At 37.1% G+C, this 18939-nt stretch overlaps 1 protein-coding gene across 2 annotated transcripts in view; it reads left to right on the forward strand.

Moving 5' to 3' along the window:
• The window catches only part of EPHA6 (EPH receptor A6), a 524520-nt gene that overhangs the window by 26992 nt on the left and 478589 nt on the right, over positions 1–18939 (forward strand). The window contains exon 2 of one of the 2 annotated variants that reach the window (XM_068395269.1): positions 11706–11770. In XM_068395269.1, the coding sequence (XP_068251370.1) occupies positions 11706–11770 (65 nt within the window). Of the gene's footprint in view, positions 1–11705; positions 11771–18939 lie in introns of those variants that run through there. The other variant, XM_068395270.1, reaches the window with a different exon arrangement.

The following is an 18939-nucleotide window of genomic DNA, read 5'->3' on the forward strand; positions in this document are numbered from 1 at the left end:
AGAAAAAACATTAAATTATGGATGGTTGCATTGGTGTGGAGGTAAGAGAATCTAGTTACACTCCACACCAAGGAACTCCTGTTTCATGCAAGGAGTCTTTTCTCAGTTCTATTGTAAAATAGCAGTAAAGGTCATTTTTCTTTCCTTCTTTCACATCATTATTCTTTTTTGTACACCAGAGAAGTAAGTTTCAGAAGATGCTTTGTGCAGACAACTGCTGCAAAGATTCCATACTTTGGCTTAAATAATTGTAAAGGCTAACAGTTGGCTGAATAGTCTCTATTTTAATTGTACTGAGACTACTTCAGGAGAGAACTTGGCCTGTTACATGATGACTACACGCAAAAACCCCTTCATTTAACTAAAAGCATCCAGGCATAACAGACTAATTTTCAGAATGAATCAGTTGTTTCTGTTTTGTTTGTTTGTTGGTTTGTTTTAATTTTTTTTTTTGTTAAGAGGTATTTTAGCAATATTCTAAGTAATTTTAATGCTATTAAAAACAGTCTACAAAAATAACGGAAAAAAACCAGAACATAAAATTTTACTACTATTTCTTTTGGGTGCAAGTATTCTTATTTCCTGAAAATAAGTCTGTCCAGCTCATTTTTTTTTTTTTACCTACTGTCTTAAACTCCAACTTTGTAAAACAGATGTTGAAATTTGTCTGGTATTTCAAATATTTCGTGGTCCTAATTGAAAAAAATGTAATATCAATCATTTCATTTATGGAATGAATCCTGCTGGGGGCTATCACAAGTCAAATGAAACATGTGATTGGGAAAAGCCAGCACGGATTCACCAAGGGCAAATCATGTTTGACAAACCCTATCACCTTCTATGACAAAGTCACCTGCTCAGCTGATGTGGGGCAAGCGGTGGACATTGTCTACCTGGATTTCTCCAAGGCTTTCAGTATGGTTTCCCCCAGCCTTCTCCTAGAGAAACTGATGCGTTACTGTGTAGACAAGTGGTCTGTGCAGTGGGTGGGGAGAGGGTGGTGGTAGATAGCTCCTTTTCAAACTGGCAACCTGTCACAAGTGGGGTCCCCTAGGGATTGGTATTGGGCCCAATGCTGTTAAATATCTTAATAAGTGATCTCAATGATGGGATCAAGTGTACCCGGATGAAGTTTGCTGGACATACCAAATGGAGTGGGAAAGGGAACATTTCAGAAGGGAGAGCCACCCTGCAGGAAGACCTGGATAAGCAGGAAGAGCGGGTTAACAAGAACCTTATGAAGTTCAACAAAGACAAATGTAAGGTCTTGCACCTGGGAAAACATAACCCAGGAGTGCAGCACATGCTGGGATCTACCCAGCTGGAGAGCAGCTCTGTGGAAAGGGACCTGAGGGTCCTGGTGGACAGCAACCTCAATGTGAGTGAACAGTGTGCTGCTGTGGCAAAGCAAGCCAACAGGATGCTGGGTTGCATCAACAAGGACATCACCTTATTGCAGTCTACAACTACAACTAGGAGGTTGTAGTGAAGTGGGAGTCGGCCTCTTCTCTCGGGCAACTAGCGACAGGAAAGAGGACACAGCCTCAAGCTTCGCCAGGGGAGGTTCAGGTTGGACATCAGGAAGAATTTCTTTTCAGAAAGGGTTATTAGACATTGGAATGGGCTGCCCAGGGAGGTGGTGGAGTCACCATCTCTGGAGGTGTTTAAAAAAAGCCTGGACATGGCACTTAGTGCCATGGTCTAGTTGACAGGGTGATGTCAGGGCAATGGTTGGACAGGCTGGAGAGGGTCCAGAGAAGGGCCACAAAGGTGATCAAAGGACTGGGAAGCCTGTTATATGAGGAAAGGCTGAGAGAACTGGGTTTGTTCCACCTTGAGGAAAGAAGGCTTAGGGGAGACCTTATCACCATGTTCCAGTATTTAAAGAGTGGCTACAAAGAAGGTGGAGACTCCCTTTTTGCAAGGAGTCACATGGAAAAGATGAGGGGTAATGGGTACAAGTTACACCTGGGGAGATTCTGATTGGACACAGGAGGAAAATTTTTCACTATGAGATCAGCCATTGGAATAATCTCCTTAGGGAAGTGCTGAATTCCCCAACATTGGACACTTTTAAGATTTGACTGGACAGGGTGCTGGGCCATCTTCTCTAGACCATGCTTATGCTAAGAAAGGTTGGACCAGATGATCCATTGAGGTCCCTCCCAACCTGGTATTCTATGATTCTGTGATTTAAAGTAGAGGTATGACAAGATACAGGTATGTTCAATGGGCTGTGTACAGTTGTAAATTATAATAATTGCTTATCAGAGCATTTTAACAAGTGTTTATAAAGTACTACGATTGCATATTTTATAATAAAGTGGCATTAGGAAGGAAGTAAAAATGCTCTTGTTAAAATAAGAAATGTTTATGGTTGGATATTTTAAAGCCTAAAGTTAGTTTAAAGTGTGACAACCTGTAGCCACAAACTTGTCACTTTTTTTTTAAATCCATTGTTCTGTTTTCAGAAAGGTGGGTGTTAAAATACTAAAAATAAGCCACAGTAAATGTAATAGGCAACTACCTGACTATATGTTTTAATTATGGTCTTTTTGTTGTTGAAATAACATGTAAGGACTGTTGTCTGTTATTACCTGAATATGAAAGCAGAAGGCTTTCTCCAGAAGAGCAGACTTTTACAACCATCCATCAAAATTTACAGTGATAATTTCAACAGTCATTTCTAGCTAAAGAAAATTTAGACATGAAGTAGACCATTTACAAAGTCTTAGAGGATGCTGGTAAAAGACAAATACCTTAATCCCTTGGTGCTGTAGAAGTCATAAAATTAATCAGGCCTACTTGTAGAATTTTGAGTGTCAAACATTGCTGGGTTTAATTCAGATTTAACTTTTTTAATAGAGACTTTGGAGGTACTGAAACACACATTAGATTATTTGTTTAGAATCTGAGTGGTTTTTCATCCTACATACCTTGTTATTTGGAAATAGTTGTAAAACTACATTTTTGTTCATGCAAATGTAGGTTGAGTGGATGTTCATATAACTCCCCTTTCCACAGATATAATCATATATGATGTTTATTACTTGTTCTTCTGAAGTAATGTGATGATACAGTCAGGGATCAATTACATACCATGAATAGCGAATAGAAAAATCTGGTTTGTGAAGCAAGTGGCTTATTTCTTCCTCTACCTTCATAAACTCTGAATGCTGAAAGTTGAAAAAAATAAATATTTGGCAAATGAGTTGCAAACAGAAGGGAACACATAAGCTTGCAAAAGTGATATGTAATGAGTATAATAATCAGCTTTAGTCTTCAATATGTCTTATCCACTTAATTGTTCAAATGAAATACTGTATCATTCCGAGGTTCCATTAGTTGCTACTTCCATTTCACTAGCTTCAGGGGTTTGACAGCATATGGAATAATGGTACTGAAGATACAGCTGGAATCAATTGCCTCTGCCTCCATCGGTTCTCTCAGTAGGTACAAGAATTACTCTTTCATTTTAAAAAATTGCATAAATTAAAACTCTCAGTGTGGTATCTTACGATTTTAGGTAGCAAGAACAAAGTAGAGCATTTAGTTTACTTATCTTGCTTATTTACATGGTACAGTCGCATAAAAATATGCATTCCATAATCCAAATTAATAAAGTCTTCCACCAAAAAAGCACAAGAATAGAATAAATTGAGCTTCATCTCACTTTTTCTATTTAACACTTAATCCAGTGAGGTTACTCTGATGTAACTGGGTGGTCTGCAATGGTTGGCAATGCTAATAATAACGCAACATGATAATAAAGGGATGCATGTTGATTTTTGAAGCGAGAATGGAAGAAAGGCAATGTGAAAAAGGATAAAGTAAAACTGAAGCTTTTGATGTGAAAATGTTGGCTTACATTCCAGTGAGAGATGGAGCAGCAGGATTACAGCAGCCTTCCGGTCTCAGGAGAACATGCACGTTTGCACGTAAGGTACAGAAAGGATAATTATATTGGCTCTGAAGTAGCAGGAGCACTATGAAATTGTAAGAAATCATAAAATGATATAGCAAAGACTATAAATTTTAATTTCATTTAAAAACTGATCTTACTAAGAAATAGGTAATAAGGTTCTCTAGAAAAAAACAGTTGAATAAAAAAGGTGGGTAGTGGCATTTTATGTAAAAGAACCACTGTTTGTTTTAATCTTGTTAGCACAGAGGCACAGGATTTGAAATTCTATCTATCCAGGTAGTAGTAGGGAACAGTAAGACTGAAACAGATAATTGGATCAAATTAGACACTAGGGTAAGTTATTCCTTAAGCATCTGTGTGTAGTGTGTGGAAAGAAAAGTGGTGCTGTGGGGGAATTAGTTTTTGAAGATGCTCACTCCTCATGTAACTGGGAGTAAAACACCACAGAGTTAGACAGGCAGTTATCCAACATACAAAATATCGCACCCAGTCTAATAACGTTGCAAACTTCTTAGGACTGAGAAAGTGAATTTATCATGAAGGAGATGTTGGGTTTTGTACATGAAAAATTATTCTGATCAATTCTCATTCAATAGAGGAGAATTCTAATCATGTGTTTGTGTGAGTGTGCAAATGTGAAAATTAAAAAGGTGAAAGTGGAAATTCCTTTTTAAAATTCTTGATTGGGAAATCATTGATCAATTAAAAAAGGTCAGTTTTGGATAACAGCTCAACCTACATTAGAGGTAACATGAAGGCAGAAACTAGAAACAGAAACACTTGTAATAATTAATGGAAAAGAGAGAATACATGTGGAAATCAATACAGATTAGAAAATATGAAGTGTAGAAAATTGGAAATAGAAGCTAAATGTGTTAGGTAAAAGCCCAGGTCTCCCAATATTCAGGATACTGGGAATTTCTCTATTGTGTTATGAATAAAAATGTTTGTGTGAACGGTATTGAACTATTTTTAGAAAGATGCAGAAAATAAGGTGTTCAGAACTGAGAAAATTAGAAATTATTAATTTATTCACATAACATGAAGAATATGAAGTACTCCCCATCTGGCGTAAATAGTTCGCTTCCCAGAGTCCTGAAGGTATTGGCTGAGGAGATCTCTGGGCTACTGATAGTAAATTTAATGAGTTTGGGGACTCAGGGAATTCAGGAATTTTGGAAGAGCATAGGTGTTAGAGTACTGGTTTGAAAAGAAAAGGGAAGCACCGTTAATAAGGTAACTAGATTTTTATAAAAATCACAGGATTGGAGAGGATTTGAGAAGTCATTTAACTCCCCCCCCGCCACCCCAAGGCAACATGAGATTATGTAGAAAACAGGTCTGACAGTGTTTAAGGTGTCTTAAAAGCCACCTATAGTGGAGATTCCCCAGCTTCCCGATTAGTTACAACTGTCTCTCTTCTTTACAACTGTAGGGGTAGTAAGGATTTTCCTGAAGTCTAACATAAACCACTTTTTACTGTCGTTTAAATCCCTTCTTCCTTTTTGGCCGTTAACATAGAGAAAAGATTATTCTCTTCTGCTTTAAACAGCCTTTTACACACTAGAAGATTATTAGTGGATAGCTCTGCTAATTTAACCTCCAAAGTAACTGACTCCAGTGCACTCAGACCTTCCAGAGCAGAGCCTTTCTAGAGAGCTCATCGTTCCCGTTGCTCTCCTGTGGTGTCTTTGCAACTGATCCAGGTATTTTTTGAAGTAAGGCACTGAAAACCAGACACAGCACTTCTGCTAAAGACTTACAGATGCTGAAGAGAGGGGAAGGATTACAGAATCACAGAATCAACCAGGTTGGAAGAGACCTCTGGGATCATCGAGTCCAACCGTTGCCCTGACACCACCATGTCAACGAGACCATGGCACTAAGTGCCATGTCCAGTCTTTTCTTAAACACATCCAGAGATGGTGACTCCACCACCTCCCTGGGCAGCCCGTTCCAATGTCTAATGACCCTTTCTGAAAAGAAATTCTTCCTAATGTCCAACCTGAACCTCCCCTGGAGAAGTAATATAGATTACTCTATATGTTCTGCTGGCTATAATCCTGTTTGTCTCAGTCAAACAGCATTGTCGATACTTTGTTTACTATATGATTTGCTATGGCTCCTAAATACTTTCCTGGCAGAATTGCTCTCTAGACAGGTGGTCCTCATCCTTTATTACTGCAGCTTGTTAATCTTGCCTAAACCGGATAGCTGTTGCATGCAAAATAAGGGAAATGCTGGAAAAAGATTCAATTGATACGTACATAATGAATGCCAGTTCATTTGTTTTATAGAAAACAAGCCTGGTCAAAAAACCCAAGCATTTAAGTCATTTTTCCCAGTTGATTGCATGTTAATTGCCAAAGGTAACTTGCATATTGCACATCCACCTCTTCTTTCTGTCTTCCTCAAGCAGACAAGCCACAGAGGTTTAGATTTTGTAAAGCATGACAAAATATCATAAAGTGATCTGACAGTAAAAAACTTACCAAATTTTTTAGTAAATGGATTTTAAAAAGCTGAAGTCTAAGAAACCTTAAAGTAGTTTTCAGTGCCTTTTAAATCACAGAATTTGAGATATTCCTTATACACCATTCAAAATTCTAACTGGTCAACATTTTTCATTAGTAACATGGAAATAAATATAAAATTAATAGATGACAAAAGAGTAGCAAGTAAATAAAGAAAGAGGATGTGCAGACAGGGAACAGCCTTTATCACTTAGTAAAGGTCAGCCCTTAAAAGTAAAAGTTGTTTTAGTATAAATGAATGGATCTTTGCAAATTCAAGAAAAAAATGCAACTCAAACTGAAAAATAATGATGAAAAGGAGTGATTCTGTAAAGGACAGTGATCTTGACAGACTAATAACTGACTACGAGTGCAATGCTGCAGTAAAAAAAAGGCTAATGTGACCTTGGATGTATAAACAGGATATTAAAATACATTTATCTTGTTAGAAGGAATGATTTCAGAATACTGCAGGTGATCCTATTTTTAAAGATGAAAAAGACCATAAAACCTGAAAAAAAGTGCAGACACTTCAGAAGAAAGCAACAGCTCTCTTGGGGGCTGGAAGTAAGAGACTTTAGAAGCTCACTGTGTTTGTCTTTATAAATATAAACTGATTGCAGTCAGTAAGTCTGTTCTCAGAGAAAAAGAACTTGTGCCAGTGTTGCCTGTTTCTGGGTATTATCTCTAACAACTGCTGACCCTTCTGGAAGTTACTGAAACTTTCCATCTTTTATTTGGGCATCTTTCACCCAGTGCAGCTTAGAGATTCTGCACACAGGACATCCATAGCTCCTGAATGCATGGTGTGCATTTGTGGGGAAAGCCACAGAGCAGACAAATAGGGCGAATGTGCTGCCAGACTAAGCAGCAAATGCTCCCCACTCCCAATACAGTCACCTGGTGAGTCTCTGCCAGCCCAGCAGTTGTCAGCTGGGTGGGATGTGTTGGAGTAGGCTGGTCTATGTCTTGCCAAGTTGTCTTATTCTGAGTCTTGGCATTTTTTCTTGGGACTTTTCTGCACTGGTATTTTTCTGCAGCAGCCTGAGTTACTAGTGTTGTCGTTCTATTTTCCTTGAAAATCTTTAGCTTACCCACTAGAGAGGTTAACAGTGAAATGTATTAGTCCACAACGAGCGGGAGGTTAAGCTGGGTGATCTGATGGCCTATTCTGATGTCGGACTATGATTCCATGAAGTAAGTTGGCTGAAATTCTTTATTCTTTTAAAACTGTTAGGTCAGGCTGTCTAGAGATGTGTAAAGAAAGAAGAGGAGAAAAGAAACCGGTGAAAGGAATGTTTGGAAGGCTTCTTCCTTGGTTGTACAGACAAGATTGTAGAGTTCATCTTCAGAACAGTATTTTGGAATTAGAATTAAAATTCCACACTGTCAGTCCTTGGAGCTCTGCTCATCATAATTTTAAATAAAACAGTTCCCTCAGGACCAGACAAAACCTCTGAAAAGATTAATTTCAATTGTAAAGTCTAATAATAGCAGTGTAAGAGAAGTCCAAAAAAAAAGGAAACGAGCTCAGTAAGGTATAATGAGTTACAATAATGTTAATATCTATTAAAGTATGTACTGGAAAACAAAGCTAAACACTTCTAAATTCTAAGTATGAACTGTGCAGTTAACTAAACAATAGGTTTACAGCTGTATGTTAAGTCTGTATATTATTGTTGAGCAAGTAACAGTATCCCTAGCTCAGTTATTTAAGGAAGGACATGCAAGTACTAAATCTTCTTTTTATCCAAAGAGACTTTTTTAAAGGATCTTTGAGTTAATTTTGAATTGTGACATGACTTTGTAATGGCAGACCTACACTCTTTCACTCTTGTTCACTCTGCGAGTTTTACACTCTATGTCACCTCAAAAAAAATGGCTACTGCAAGGGGAGGCTGGATGTCAGAAATGTCAGTAACATTGCTGTAGTTGCAACCAATTTATTTATAGCTTTTTTCATAAATATTAGCTGCAGTAGTTCCAGACACACACTTTTGCTTATCCTGGCAGTTAAGGGCTTGTCCATAATGGCCACTTTGCATGAAGTCTCATTCAAGAGGAATGGAGCCTTTTATGGCATATAAAGGAGTATAAATAAGTAAACACAAGGATAAGGGTTACTAAATATAGCTTCCTGGTTCCATTTGCTTTTTAGGGAATTTTCTCTTGTTTTAAGCATTGTATGTGCAGTGTCCACCCTCTCTTTTTAGTCCCTTCACGTGTGAATTTCCAGTTCTTCAGAAACTTTCACCGTTCTGCAGTCAGAGGAGAAGCGTTCATTCCTGTATAATTCAGATGTATACACGTGGGCATTCCTCTTTGTCTGGATTTTTTTGGAAGAGTGAATTTTCTGCCAAGAAGCTGCAAGTTGGAAGCTTCTTGGCAGTGCAGATTTGTCTGCCATCAGGTCTGTGCTTCTGGGGCTAGACTGCTTTTTAATTACCTCATTTAAAGATAGCTTGGGTATCTCTGTCCCACGCTGAAGTCTATCATGTAGACATCTTCGAATCACTGAAGTGTGCAAGGATTTTATTACTTTATCCGTGTCCTCATTTGTATAGTCGGCTGTCTTGATTTCACCGCTTTACTGGGGTTTGTATTTCTTTGCCATAAACATAATATTTACTTGCTCTGCCAGTATTTGGGCATTTTTGATTGATAATTATTTTATGTCTTGTAATACAAGTACTGTTGGAAAGACAGTCTTTTCATTTTTGTGATTTTCATTTCTGACTCTGAAGGTGATAGCATTCTAGTTCTGGTTAGTAGTTGGTTGATTGAATTATCCAGTTTGAGGTTCTAACAGATTTGGTGGATATAGGTGAGCATACAAGACGCTTGATATGTAAAACGTATAAAAAATTGGTTTTTAACAAAACTCAGTTATTTGATGGGGATCACTTGGTAAATGTATACAACAAATATTATTAGGTCATGGTTCAGCTAAAATTAAACTTAGCAGACTTTCAGTGATGACTTTACTTTTAAATTTTTTTAATGTATAGCTTTGAGCTTTCAAGTAGTACTTGATTAATTCGGGCAAGGAATTAATTAATTCAGGCTCCACTGAGGAAATGAATTAGTTTTCCTTCCTGTATTTTGGGGCTTGTTCCTTGGAAGTATTAGTTTTGAATACCTGGATGATGTTTATTAAATCATGGTCCTGCTACCACAAAAACTGTAAAACTGAAATGGCACTTCAAGCCTCAGCGCTGTTTGTAGAAACAGTTAATTTCTGCCTGCAGATCCATAGGATCTGTAGATCCATAGGTAACATATAGTACTTTTCATTTGGTTATTTATTTAATTCTGTTTTGAAGAATTAAAATATCATCAGAATAGCACTTGGTAAGTAGCAAGATATAACCTCAGCTGAAAACCAAGTATATTTCCAAATAGTCCATGTTTGTTGGGTGGAGAGAGGAGGGGAGGAGAAATGGAGAGAGGAAAGCAAACTCCTAAGATGGACTGAAATATTCTCAGAAGCCAGCTGAGCATTTGGTCTTCTCTATGAAAAGGAAATGGCTAAACCCGGTGGCTTAATTTTTTTTGAGGTGACAAATGCCCAGTACATTATAACTTTACATAGGAAACTGCTACATCACAGGCCAAAGGGGAAGACGCTTTTCTGACTCTTCAACAAGAGTATGGTAGCCTGATGCAAACAGAAAATACTATGGCATCTGTAAATCACAGCTTTGTAAGTAAGCAGAAGGCAGCAATAGTCTCAGTGGGGACAGTGATTCCATTTTTTGGAAGTAAAATAGGGCACGTAAAAAAATGTTTAATTTATCTTCAAGTTACTCAGAAAGCTTCATAAACTAGTGAAGTGAAGAAGTGGAGAGCAGAATGCTCCCCTTTGTTTAATACTCTTTAAAATGTCATTAATTTCTTCAAATAAATCATTAAAATTTTATTTGGTTAATGCTGAGCTTGTTACCTGACTGTAAATTTGCCAATAAGACTATTTCAGTTTCAGGTTAAAAGTCAACATACATTCAAGTATAGAGGAACTCTAATTGTCACTATTACAAAAGACAAAGAAAGATGCTTGGTCAAGTTTCCTCTAATAAGCTGGTGAGTTCACACAGTCTCCATGCCAATGTGCCTTTTCCATAAGGCAAAAAAATATGACCTGGCTTCTGCTGCTGCTGCTTTACTGCTTTATAGAAACATATTATAGATAGCTGTACATTGATTGTTTGGACAGATAAGAGGTGGAAGATAGTGCGTGACAGCATAAAACTCCCAAACGTATGGATAGTGGTGTCATGTTCCAAACTAATAGCTTCATTTTTCTCCATCATTTAACCACCCAAAGAAGAGCTGAAATTTGTGGGCTGTAAGGAGGAGCTGAGCATTCAAAACACTCTGACTTGATAATTAAAATAAACTGCCCTATGCAATGTTTATTTTTATGTTTAAATCCTAATTTACATTTCTTAAATTAGAGGGTCAGATTAAACAATTCCATTAGAGGGCAGTAGTACGTGTAGGTACCATGTCTCATGTACTAAATATTTAGTTTACGGGCAGCTTCCTTGTCACTGTAATCTGTGTTCTGTGTAAGTTTTGCATTATTGTCAAAGGAAGAGAAAAATTAATGTAATTTAACGTATTAAAATAATGCAGGAACATTTTTAATATATTAGTACAATAATGCACATCCTGTCATATATTTAAAAAAAAAAGAATATGGCATAAATTATGCAAAATATATGTAGCAGCTTTCAGCACAGTGATATTCCAGCTAAAATATCAACTCTAAAATTGTTAGTCTTTCTGTGTTCTTTCTGAATTATACAATTTGTATATTGTATAACTTTATTTCTGAGAAATGTATGGGTTTTTTTAAAACATCTTACTTTTGAAACTCTGTTTTTCTTTGTTTTATTAGCTTTAATGCTTAAACCCACATGCAGACTTTCTAGATTTCCAGGCAAGGGATTGCAGAAATGTGCATGCTTATTCAGGCACCTTTTAATGATTAAGAATTGATAATATATGGTGATTTGGCAATGATTTCTGCAACAGTTAGGTTTTGTATGTGTTGTATCTTCTGAGACATTTGTAAGCCATGAAAGGCTAGATGTTTAAATTCTGGTTTTATTCATGCTCCAACATTTTAATTGCTTTAATAGCTTTAAGCAGCTGTACCTGGCTAATATGGCCAGTGCAATTTATACAAGTTTAGTACTTAACTGTGTTGTATATGTCTAATCCGAGCAATACCGCAAACATACGATTTCTTTTTCCATTTTCAGTTGTGTTACTTGATACTACAGCTGCCCTCGGAGAACTAGGATGGAAAACATTTCCTTTAAATGGGGTAAGTCAGTCACCATTTTGCTTTTATTGTCTTGATTTTGGCATTCTGCCACTCTGAAAGTGAATGACTATTATACCTGGGTGGATATTCTTGCAATATAGACTTGTCAGAAAGATTTTAGTTGTTCTCAGGACTGGAGCAGCCTGTGTTGTAAGTAGGAATAACAGACACAAGAATGACATGAGTACACATTATTATGCCCTTCTCTTGCTTTTCTGTGTGTTAAGAATCTATCTTACTTTAAACCTGATTCTAACTGTAACACATCATAAAGTTCCATATTAAAAATTCCTATGCTGGAGGAATGTGTTATGACTATATTTTTTTGTGAAATAAAAGGAAAAATAAATTTTGATTTTATAACTTGAAGCAAAACTTTAATTTTAAGAGAGGACTACTATGGACTTTGGCATCTGGTAAAGGCATCATTGCCATCAGGCCAGTGGCATCCTGGGGTGTATTAGAAGGGGTGTGGTTAGCAGGTCAAGAGAGGTTCTCCTCCCCCTCTACTCTGCCCTGGTGAGGCCGCATCTGGAATATTGTGTCCAGTTCTGGGCCCCTCAGTTCAAGAAGGACAGGGAACTGCTAGAGAGAGTCCAGCGCAGAGCCATGAAGATGATTAAGGGAGTGGAACATCTCCCTTATGAGGAGAGGCTGAGGGAGCTGGGTCTGTTTAGCTTGGAGAAGAGGAGACTGAGGGGTGACCTCATTAATGTTTATAAATATGTAAAGGGCAAGTGTCATGAGGATGGAGCCAGGCTCTTCTCAGTGACATCCCTTGACAGGACAAGGGGCAACGGGTGCAAGCTGGAGCACAGGAGGTTCCACTTAAATTTGAGGAAAAACTTCTTTACAGTGAGGGTGACCGAACACTGGCACAGGCTGCCCAGAGAGGCTGTGGAGTCTCCTTCTCTGGAGACATTCAAAACCCGCCTGGACGCGTTCCTGTGTGATATGATCTAGGTAATCCTGCTCCGGCAGGGGGATTGGACTAGATGATCTTTCGAGGTCCCTTCCAATCCCTGACATTCTGTGATTCTGTGAAAATAGTATCAGGTTAGCTAAATCAGGAAAACATGGTAAATGTTAATGTCATTAAACCAGTTTATACAGTTAGAGAAAATATTTAGATAGTTTTGATTTTTTTCCTGCACTGACCCTTCTAGATCAAAGTTCGCTATTCCAGTTTAATGTCTTACACAGCTTCCCTGTACTGTTAGTACAGATTGCCAGGAGGCACTTGACATTGCGTACAGGGCCCCAGAGTGTGAGAGGTATCTGGTATAGTTGGAGATGGTGTGGCCAGGTGAGTGTAGGGAAGAGGAGCATTTTTACTCTTTGAAGTTCAACCATCAGTGCTTTGCCAGTGGCTACACTTCCAAAACTTACCTTTCCTTTCCACCCAACTAATGCACGTAACAGAATATCAGAGGCATTTGTAGTTTAACTTTTTAGTTAAGATACAATATACTGGAGCATTTAACACCTATTGTATCAGCTTCTAGTTCTGATGTGACTGTACATATTGTATATCACTTCTGTTTATATTAGCTGGCATTATCTCTTGGTTCTTGTGTATGAGGCATATAATTAATTCTCTGAAATGACCTCAGAAAATACTCGTTTTTTGAGTGAAAAATCTTGTTTCATTTTTAGTTATTTTATTTCTTGTGATCTGTTCCAGAAGGAAGTAGAAATTGTCTATCCTCAGCACCTTAATAATCCATTTTTATAAAATGCCTTTTGTGTCTCTGGCCTCAGGAGTTTCAAGCAATGTGACATTTCTTGATCTCAGCCTATTTTCAACTTCATGGATTACTCTTTTTCAGGGTTTTTCATTTCTTCGTATTCCTAGACATAATTTCAGGATGTTACAAATGCTTCTGTATTTTACATTTTGTATGCAATCTCATGCAATCTGAGTTATAATTCTGCAAGTTTTATTTCTTTCAAAAATCCTAGACAAAGCAAATACTGTCATACACTATGATGAGAAAATACAGGGAGGAATTTTTGCATTAGCAAAAGGCAAATACTGACATATACTGTGATGAGAAAATACAGTGAGGAATTTTTTGCTCTAGCTTTGTGATGAGCTCCATTGAATTGAACAGGGAGGCTGGTATTTGGAAAGCACACGAGATATAATTTCAGTTATTCTGTAAATTCTTAAAAGTTTTAATTACTCCAATAACAATAACCACAATACACAAGCACAGAAAACCCTGCACTCAAAGTTGATTTAAAACATAGCTGCTCTTACAACATATCTGTTTTGGTTGGTCATACATACCCTTAACATGAGTTTTGCAGCATATTGAGGTTTTCAGGTGTTTTAGGACCTTTGCTGTGCTTTAAGAATTGGCAGCACTTAGTAGAGTAAAAGGAGTTTACATTGAAGTCAGTACTTGGGATTCAATTATTAGAGAATTTCCTAAATAAGTACAATTTGCTATTTAAAAAAAAGTAGCTAGAGTAAATATATGGAAGAAAAGCGGTTTGTAGCATGAGGAAAACATACAGAATAAGGCTTCCTGGGATATAAAATAGGCAGAAGAGGCTAGAGTGAAAACTGTGAGAGGAACTGAATAAATTAAGTATGGAGAGGTGATGAAGAGAAGTGTGCATGTACTGTTAATTCAGGAAGAAAATATGTCTAAACTGTTGATGAATTAATCTAAGCTGTAAATGGGATAAAGATTCATGTGCACTGCAAAAGGTTTTGAACAAACTTTTTGGTAAGTTGTACAGGTGAGAAGACATGATTTGGGGGAGCATGATCCATTTGAGAAAGAGACTGAAAGATATTGGTCACATACAGCAGGAGATGACCAGATCTGCTGACAAACAGATGCACCTCTGAAACGGTGCAAAAAGAAGGAACAAAGAAAAAAAATCCCCCGAAAAGAAATAGTGGAGTGTCAGGGTTTAAAGCTGGGCTGGCTATTAAACAGATGGCACATACTCTCTATTAACCCTTTCCTCCCCCCCCAAGGAGGGGAAGGAAAAGAGAAGAGGGAGGGAGACTTATGAAAAAGAGTATAATAATATGAATGGAAATAATTTAATATATACAAATATGTACAAAACCAAGTTCGAGCTCCCCCGATGACAATCATGTCACCACTGGCACTGCAGGGCAGGCTCCGGGAAGGCAGACAGGAACAGAATTCAGGAACACACAGGTTGGGATTGAAGGCAGGAGAAAAATGGAGAGAGTCCTCTTTGGACGCCAGCCATAGAAGAAGAGAGGGAGACCCTCGTGATCCCTCAGCTTTAAAATGAGAATGACATGTATGGGATGGGATACTTCACTGGTCAGTTTTGGGTCACCTGTCCTGTCTGCTCCTCCCTGCAAGTGCAACTCTTTTATGCCCTTTCACTTGTGGAACATAAGAGGTTTAGCAGTGACCTTGGTTTCTGTGGGAATAAGTATATGCAAGAGCGTTTCTGCATACCATTCCTACTGTTAGTAACAATGGTAAACATCAAGTGTGATCAATTCTAGAAGCAGACAGTGTCTGAAAAAGATGTAGTCAACTTCAGAAAGTGCAGTTACTTAGAACAAGCTTAACTGAAAGGAAAAATCACTGAAAGGAGAATCGTTTTTGTCCGAGTCCAAACCAGGGCATGAAGACAAATGACTTATGTGAAAAGAGAGTTATTTCTCTCACTCACTGAGAATTATGCAGAACTGCTGATTAAAATCGTTATTTGCTGATTTTTCAGAGTTAAGTGTCATTCTGACAAACTTCATTAAAATATACCAAATGTACATTTTGGTTTAGATATTTGACCATACGAAAAAATTGCATAAAGCTATTAAAATATGAAAAGTTACATTACTTCGGCTTATAAAATATTAAGAATACTAAAGTTAAATACTGAACTGGAATGTATTTCTAAACTTTCTATTTAAGTTATTCTGGGATCCTGTATCTTACAGAAAGGTAAGAAGAAATTTGAGTTTAGAAGTACTCATGTAATTAACAGAATATGATATTTGTGTGTTTCTTCATTTCACTTTTCTATGCAGTCTCTGAAACAAAAGGCCAATGTTCGTGTTAGTTATTACTTGATTCTTATTAAGTCAAAATAGTCCTTTTGGGGTCGGCTAATTACTCCTATTATACTTAATGATTTAGTAAAGAACAGTAAAACTGTTGTATTTCTAAATCTTGCACAAACATCAGAGATGATGTTTTATGTCCACAGTGCTATCTAATCTGAGTTACTTATCTGTCATAATATAATTCAGCATATGCCATACTTATTGGTGTGATTGAGATTATCACTGCAGAAACAAGAACCTATTTTGTCCCATGATGGGCACATTAGGATTTTCCCTTTTTCGGGAGGACAGTGGCAGGTTTTGGTTTGTTTGTGCTTTTGATAGAGATTTTTGTTCAGATACTGCGTAAATCTTACATGCTACTTTAATCAAACTTTTTTTTTTTTATATAAGTGTGTGTGTGTGGTGTTCACGTGTGTAAGAAAAATGTCATTGACATATGGTTACTGCTCTGAACATTTTTGAGGTTAGGAGGATGGGATGATAGATAGGTTTCCTTGAGACTGTGACATTAACAGAAGTCATTAATTTACTGGTGTACTCAGTCACAAAGAATGTTTCCAATAAATTAGCAACTGAAATATTAATGCTTGGGATTTGGGTAATATTGAGTATGCCTCAGAGATTTTAAACTAACAGGCTAGGGTGAAGTAGGAGAAAAAAATAGGAGGTATTATTTTGGAATTTGCAGAACCTTAACCTTCACCTCCCAGACTTTTTATTTACAGTAGATTCATAACGTAATGTTTGCAAGCTTTCAGCAGTTTTGGTAACCTCTAGAGGTACCTACCCAAGCAAGTAAAGATACAACACAGTAGTTTTGTAGGTGGCATTTGTTTGCAATCCCATCATTTAACGGCAAAGATGAGTCATGCACAACTGTGTTATCCATTCCTTGGTAATATAATATGTGATTTTACTTTTTGATTTTCTTCCCAGTTATTTGTACAACCTTCCTGAAGCATATGAAAACAATAGTTTTTCTTATAAAAGTGTTTTCTTTATTTGCTTGTCAGATTTTTTCCTTGTACTTTGAACAGGTAATAAATTAAGTGCTTAGAGCTACAAAAATGCAGCATAAAACATTAATATCTTTGAGGTCTGTAGAATCAGCTTTTGTTGATTGAGTTCCAGTTTAGCTTCTCAGTGATGGGCTGTCTAAAATTTCTACTTTAATAATGCACACATCTGATACTTCCTCTGTTCTTTGGGCTATACTTCAAAATGACCGATTGATTTATGAAAAAGCATGTGCTATGCAATGAAAGTAGATATTTACTCAACAAACTGTCACTCCATAACCTTGAAAATGCCAAATAAGTCTTTTTGGTTTGGTGCAAAAAATGGGAAGGAATCCCTTCATAGGTTTCAAAAGAGGACATGAATGTGAGCTAGTGGGCAGGCCAGGCGAGTTCATATGAACCATTATCCAGGGTTCCAGCTGAAGTCAGTTCGCTGACCTTGGGAACGGGATTATTTTTCTCAGGTTTTCTGACTATAGCTTGTGGTGCTGTGGCTGTTAGAAGGGCAGGGTTTTTTTCTAGGCGATTAAGCACTGTTTAAATGGTTAATAGGGTTTTGAAAATTAGGAGGGTAAGGAAAAAACCTGAAAGCCTAACTGAAATGTAGTGGTCCGCAACCTTCACTTATCCAGTAGCAGTAATACTAATAAAATAATGTACCTTGGACAACTCCAGTTGTCGGGTTTTTTCCTTCTGACTTCAGTGTAACTTTTTTTAAAAAATTACTATTTATTTCCCATTGCGCTAAGCAATGTAACACAATTTTGTGAGCAAAGTTTTCCTGTGAGCTATGGTTTGAAGACTATTGTCATAAGGGTCTGTCTATTCCTGATAAACTTCTACCACAAGTCCTCCTGCTCTAACAATGCCTTATTTCGCATGAACTGAATCTACTTTGCAACTGTTAATTTGGAATAAAGTGTTCTTTATGGTAACTCATTTTTGAATGGCTTAGTAATGTTTGTCACCCGTACTCACTTACTAATATTTTTTATGTTGTGATCAGAGATGATACTGAGGTTTTCTAGTGCCAACCTGCAAACATTTCTTTCAATGTAGCTGCGTCCATCTTCACCTTTGTTTTTAAGTGATATCTCTGAAGGTGATTGGGCCAATATGTCTTGGAACATTCTTATACAATAGTTAAGATTTTTAACTATTAATTGTCTTAAATGATGAGAGGAAACAGCCTCAAGTTGTGCCAGGAGAGGTTTAGATTGGATATCAGGAAAAATTTATTCATTGAAAGGGTCATCAAACATTGGAACAGGCTTCCCAGGGAAGTGGTTGTGTCGCCATCCCTGGAGGTGTTTAAAAGATGTGTAGATGTGGTCCTTAGGATATTGTTTGGTGGTGGAATTGGCAGTGCTAGGTTAATGGTTGGACTTGATGATCTTAAAGGTCCCTTCCAAACAAAACAATTCTATGATTCTATGATTTTATTCTTTAGAATTTCCCTAATTTCCTTTGAAGTCACATAAAAGCAAAACTTCTAAAGAGAGAGAAGCTTAGGCCCATTCTTTTATTAAAACTGTCAATATACAAAGCAATTAGCAAAAAAGTAGCACTCTGCAATAGAAAGTCTTTGGATGCATAAAAAGTAGAAAACAGCATAAGAAGTTAGCTAAGAAAGTTGACTTAAAGAACACTCGCTGGAGGTTGATGTGTATTTACATTTCTATGAGTGGGAATACCACTTTTACCTAACAGATAGACTACTATGTGGTATAAAACTGCAGTTCTAGAAGGCAATTATGAGTTACAGTGAGAATCAACCAAACATGAGCTCCCAATATTACTACTGCAGTGAGTGTTCCTGAACAAAATATTTGTATAATCCTGTGTGACTTTTGTGTTCTAAATATTTACCAAACAACTTATCTTTGAAAAGTCTGATTAGAAAAAACCTTCAGTGTTTCATTTTTGACAGCTAATATATGATATTTATGATGCTGTATGACTATATGATACACAATACTACTTCCTACTCTCTGTAATCTATGCTTGAATGTTGTAAACTACTTTTAATCATGCATCACGTGATACCCAAATGTAATGGCTGAAAAAGGTCACAG

The sequence above is a fragment of the Nyctibius grandis genome, chromosome 2, assembly GCF_013368605.1.
Source record: "Nyctibius grandis isolate bNycGra1 chromosome 2, bNycGra1.pri, whole genome shotgun sequence".
NCBI lineage: Eukaryota > Metazoa > Chordata > Aves > Nyctibiiformes > Nyctibiidae > Nyctibius > Nyctibius grandis.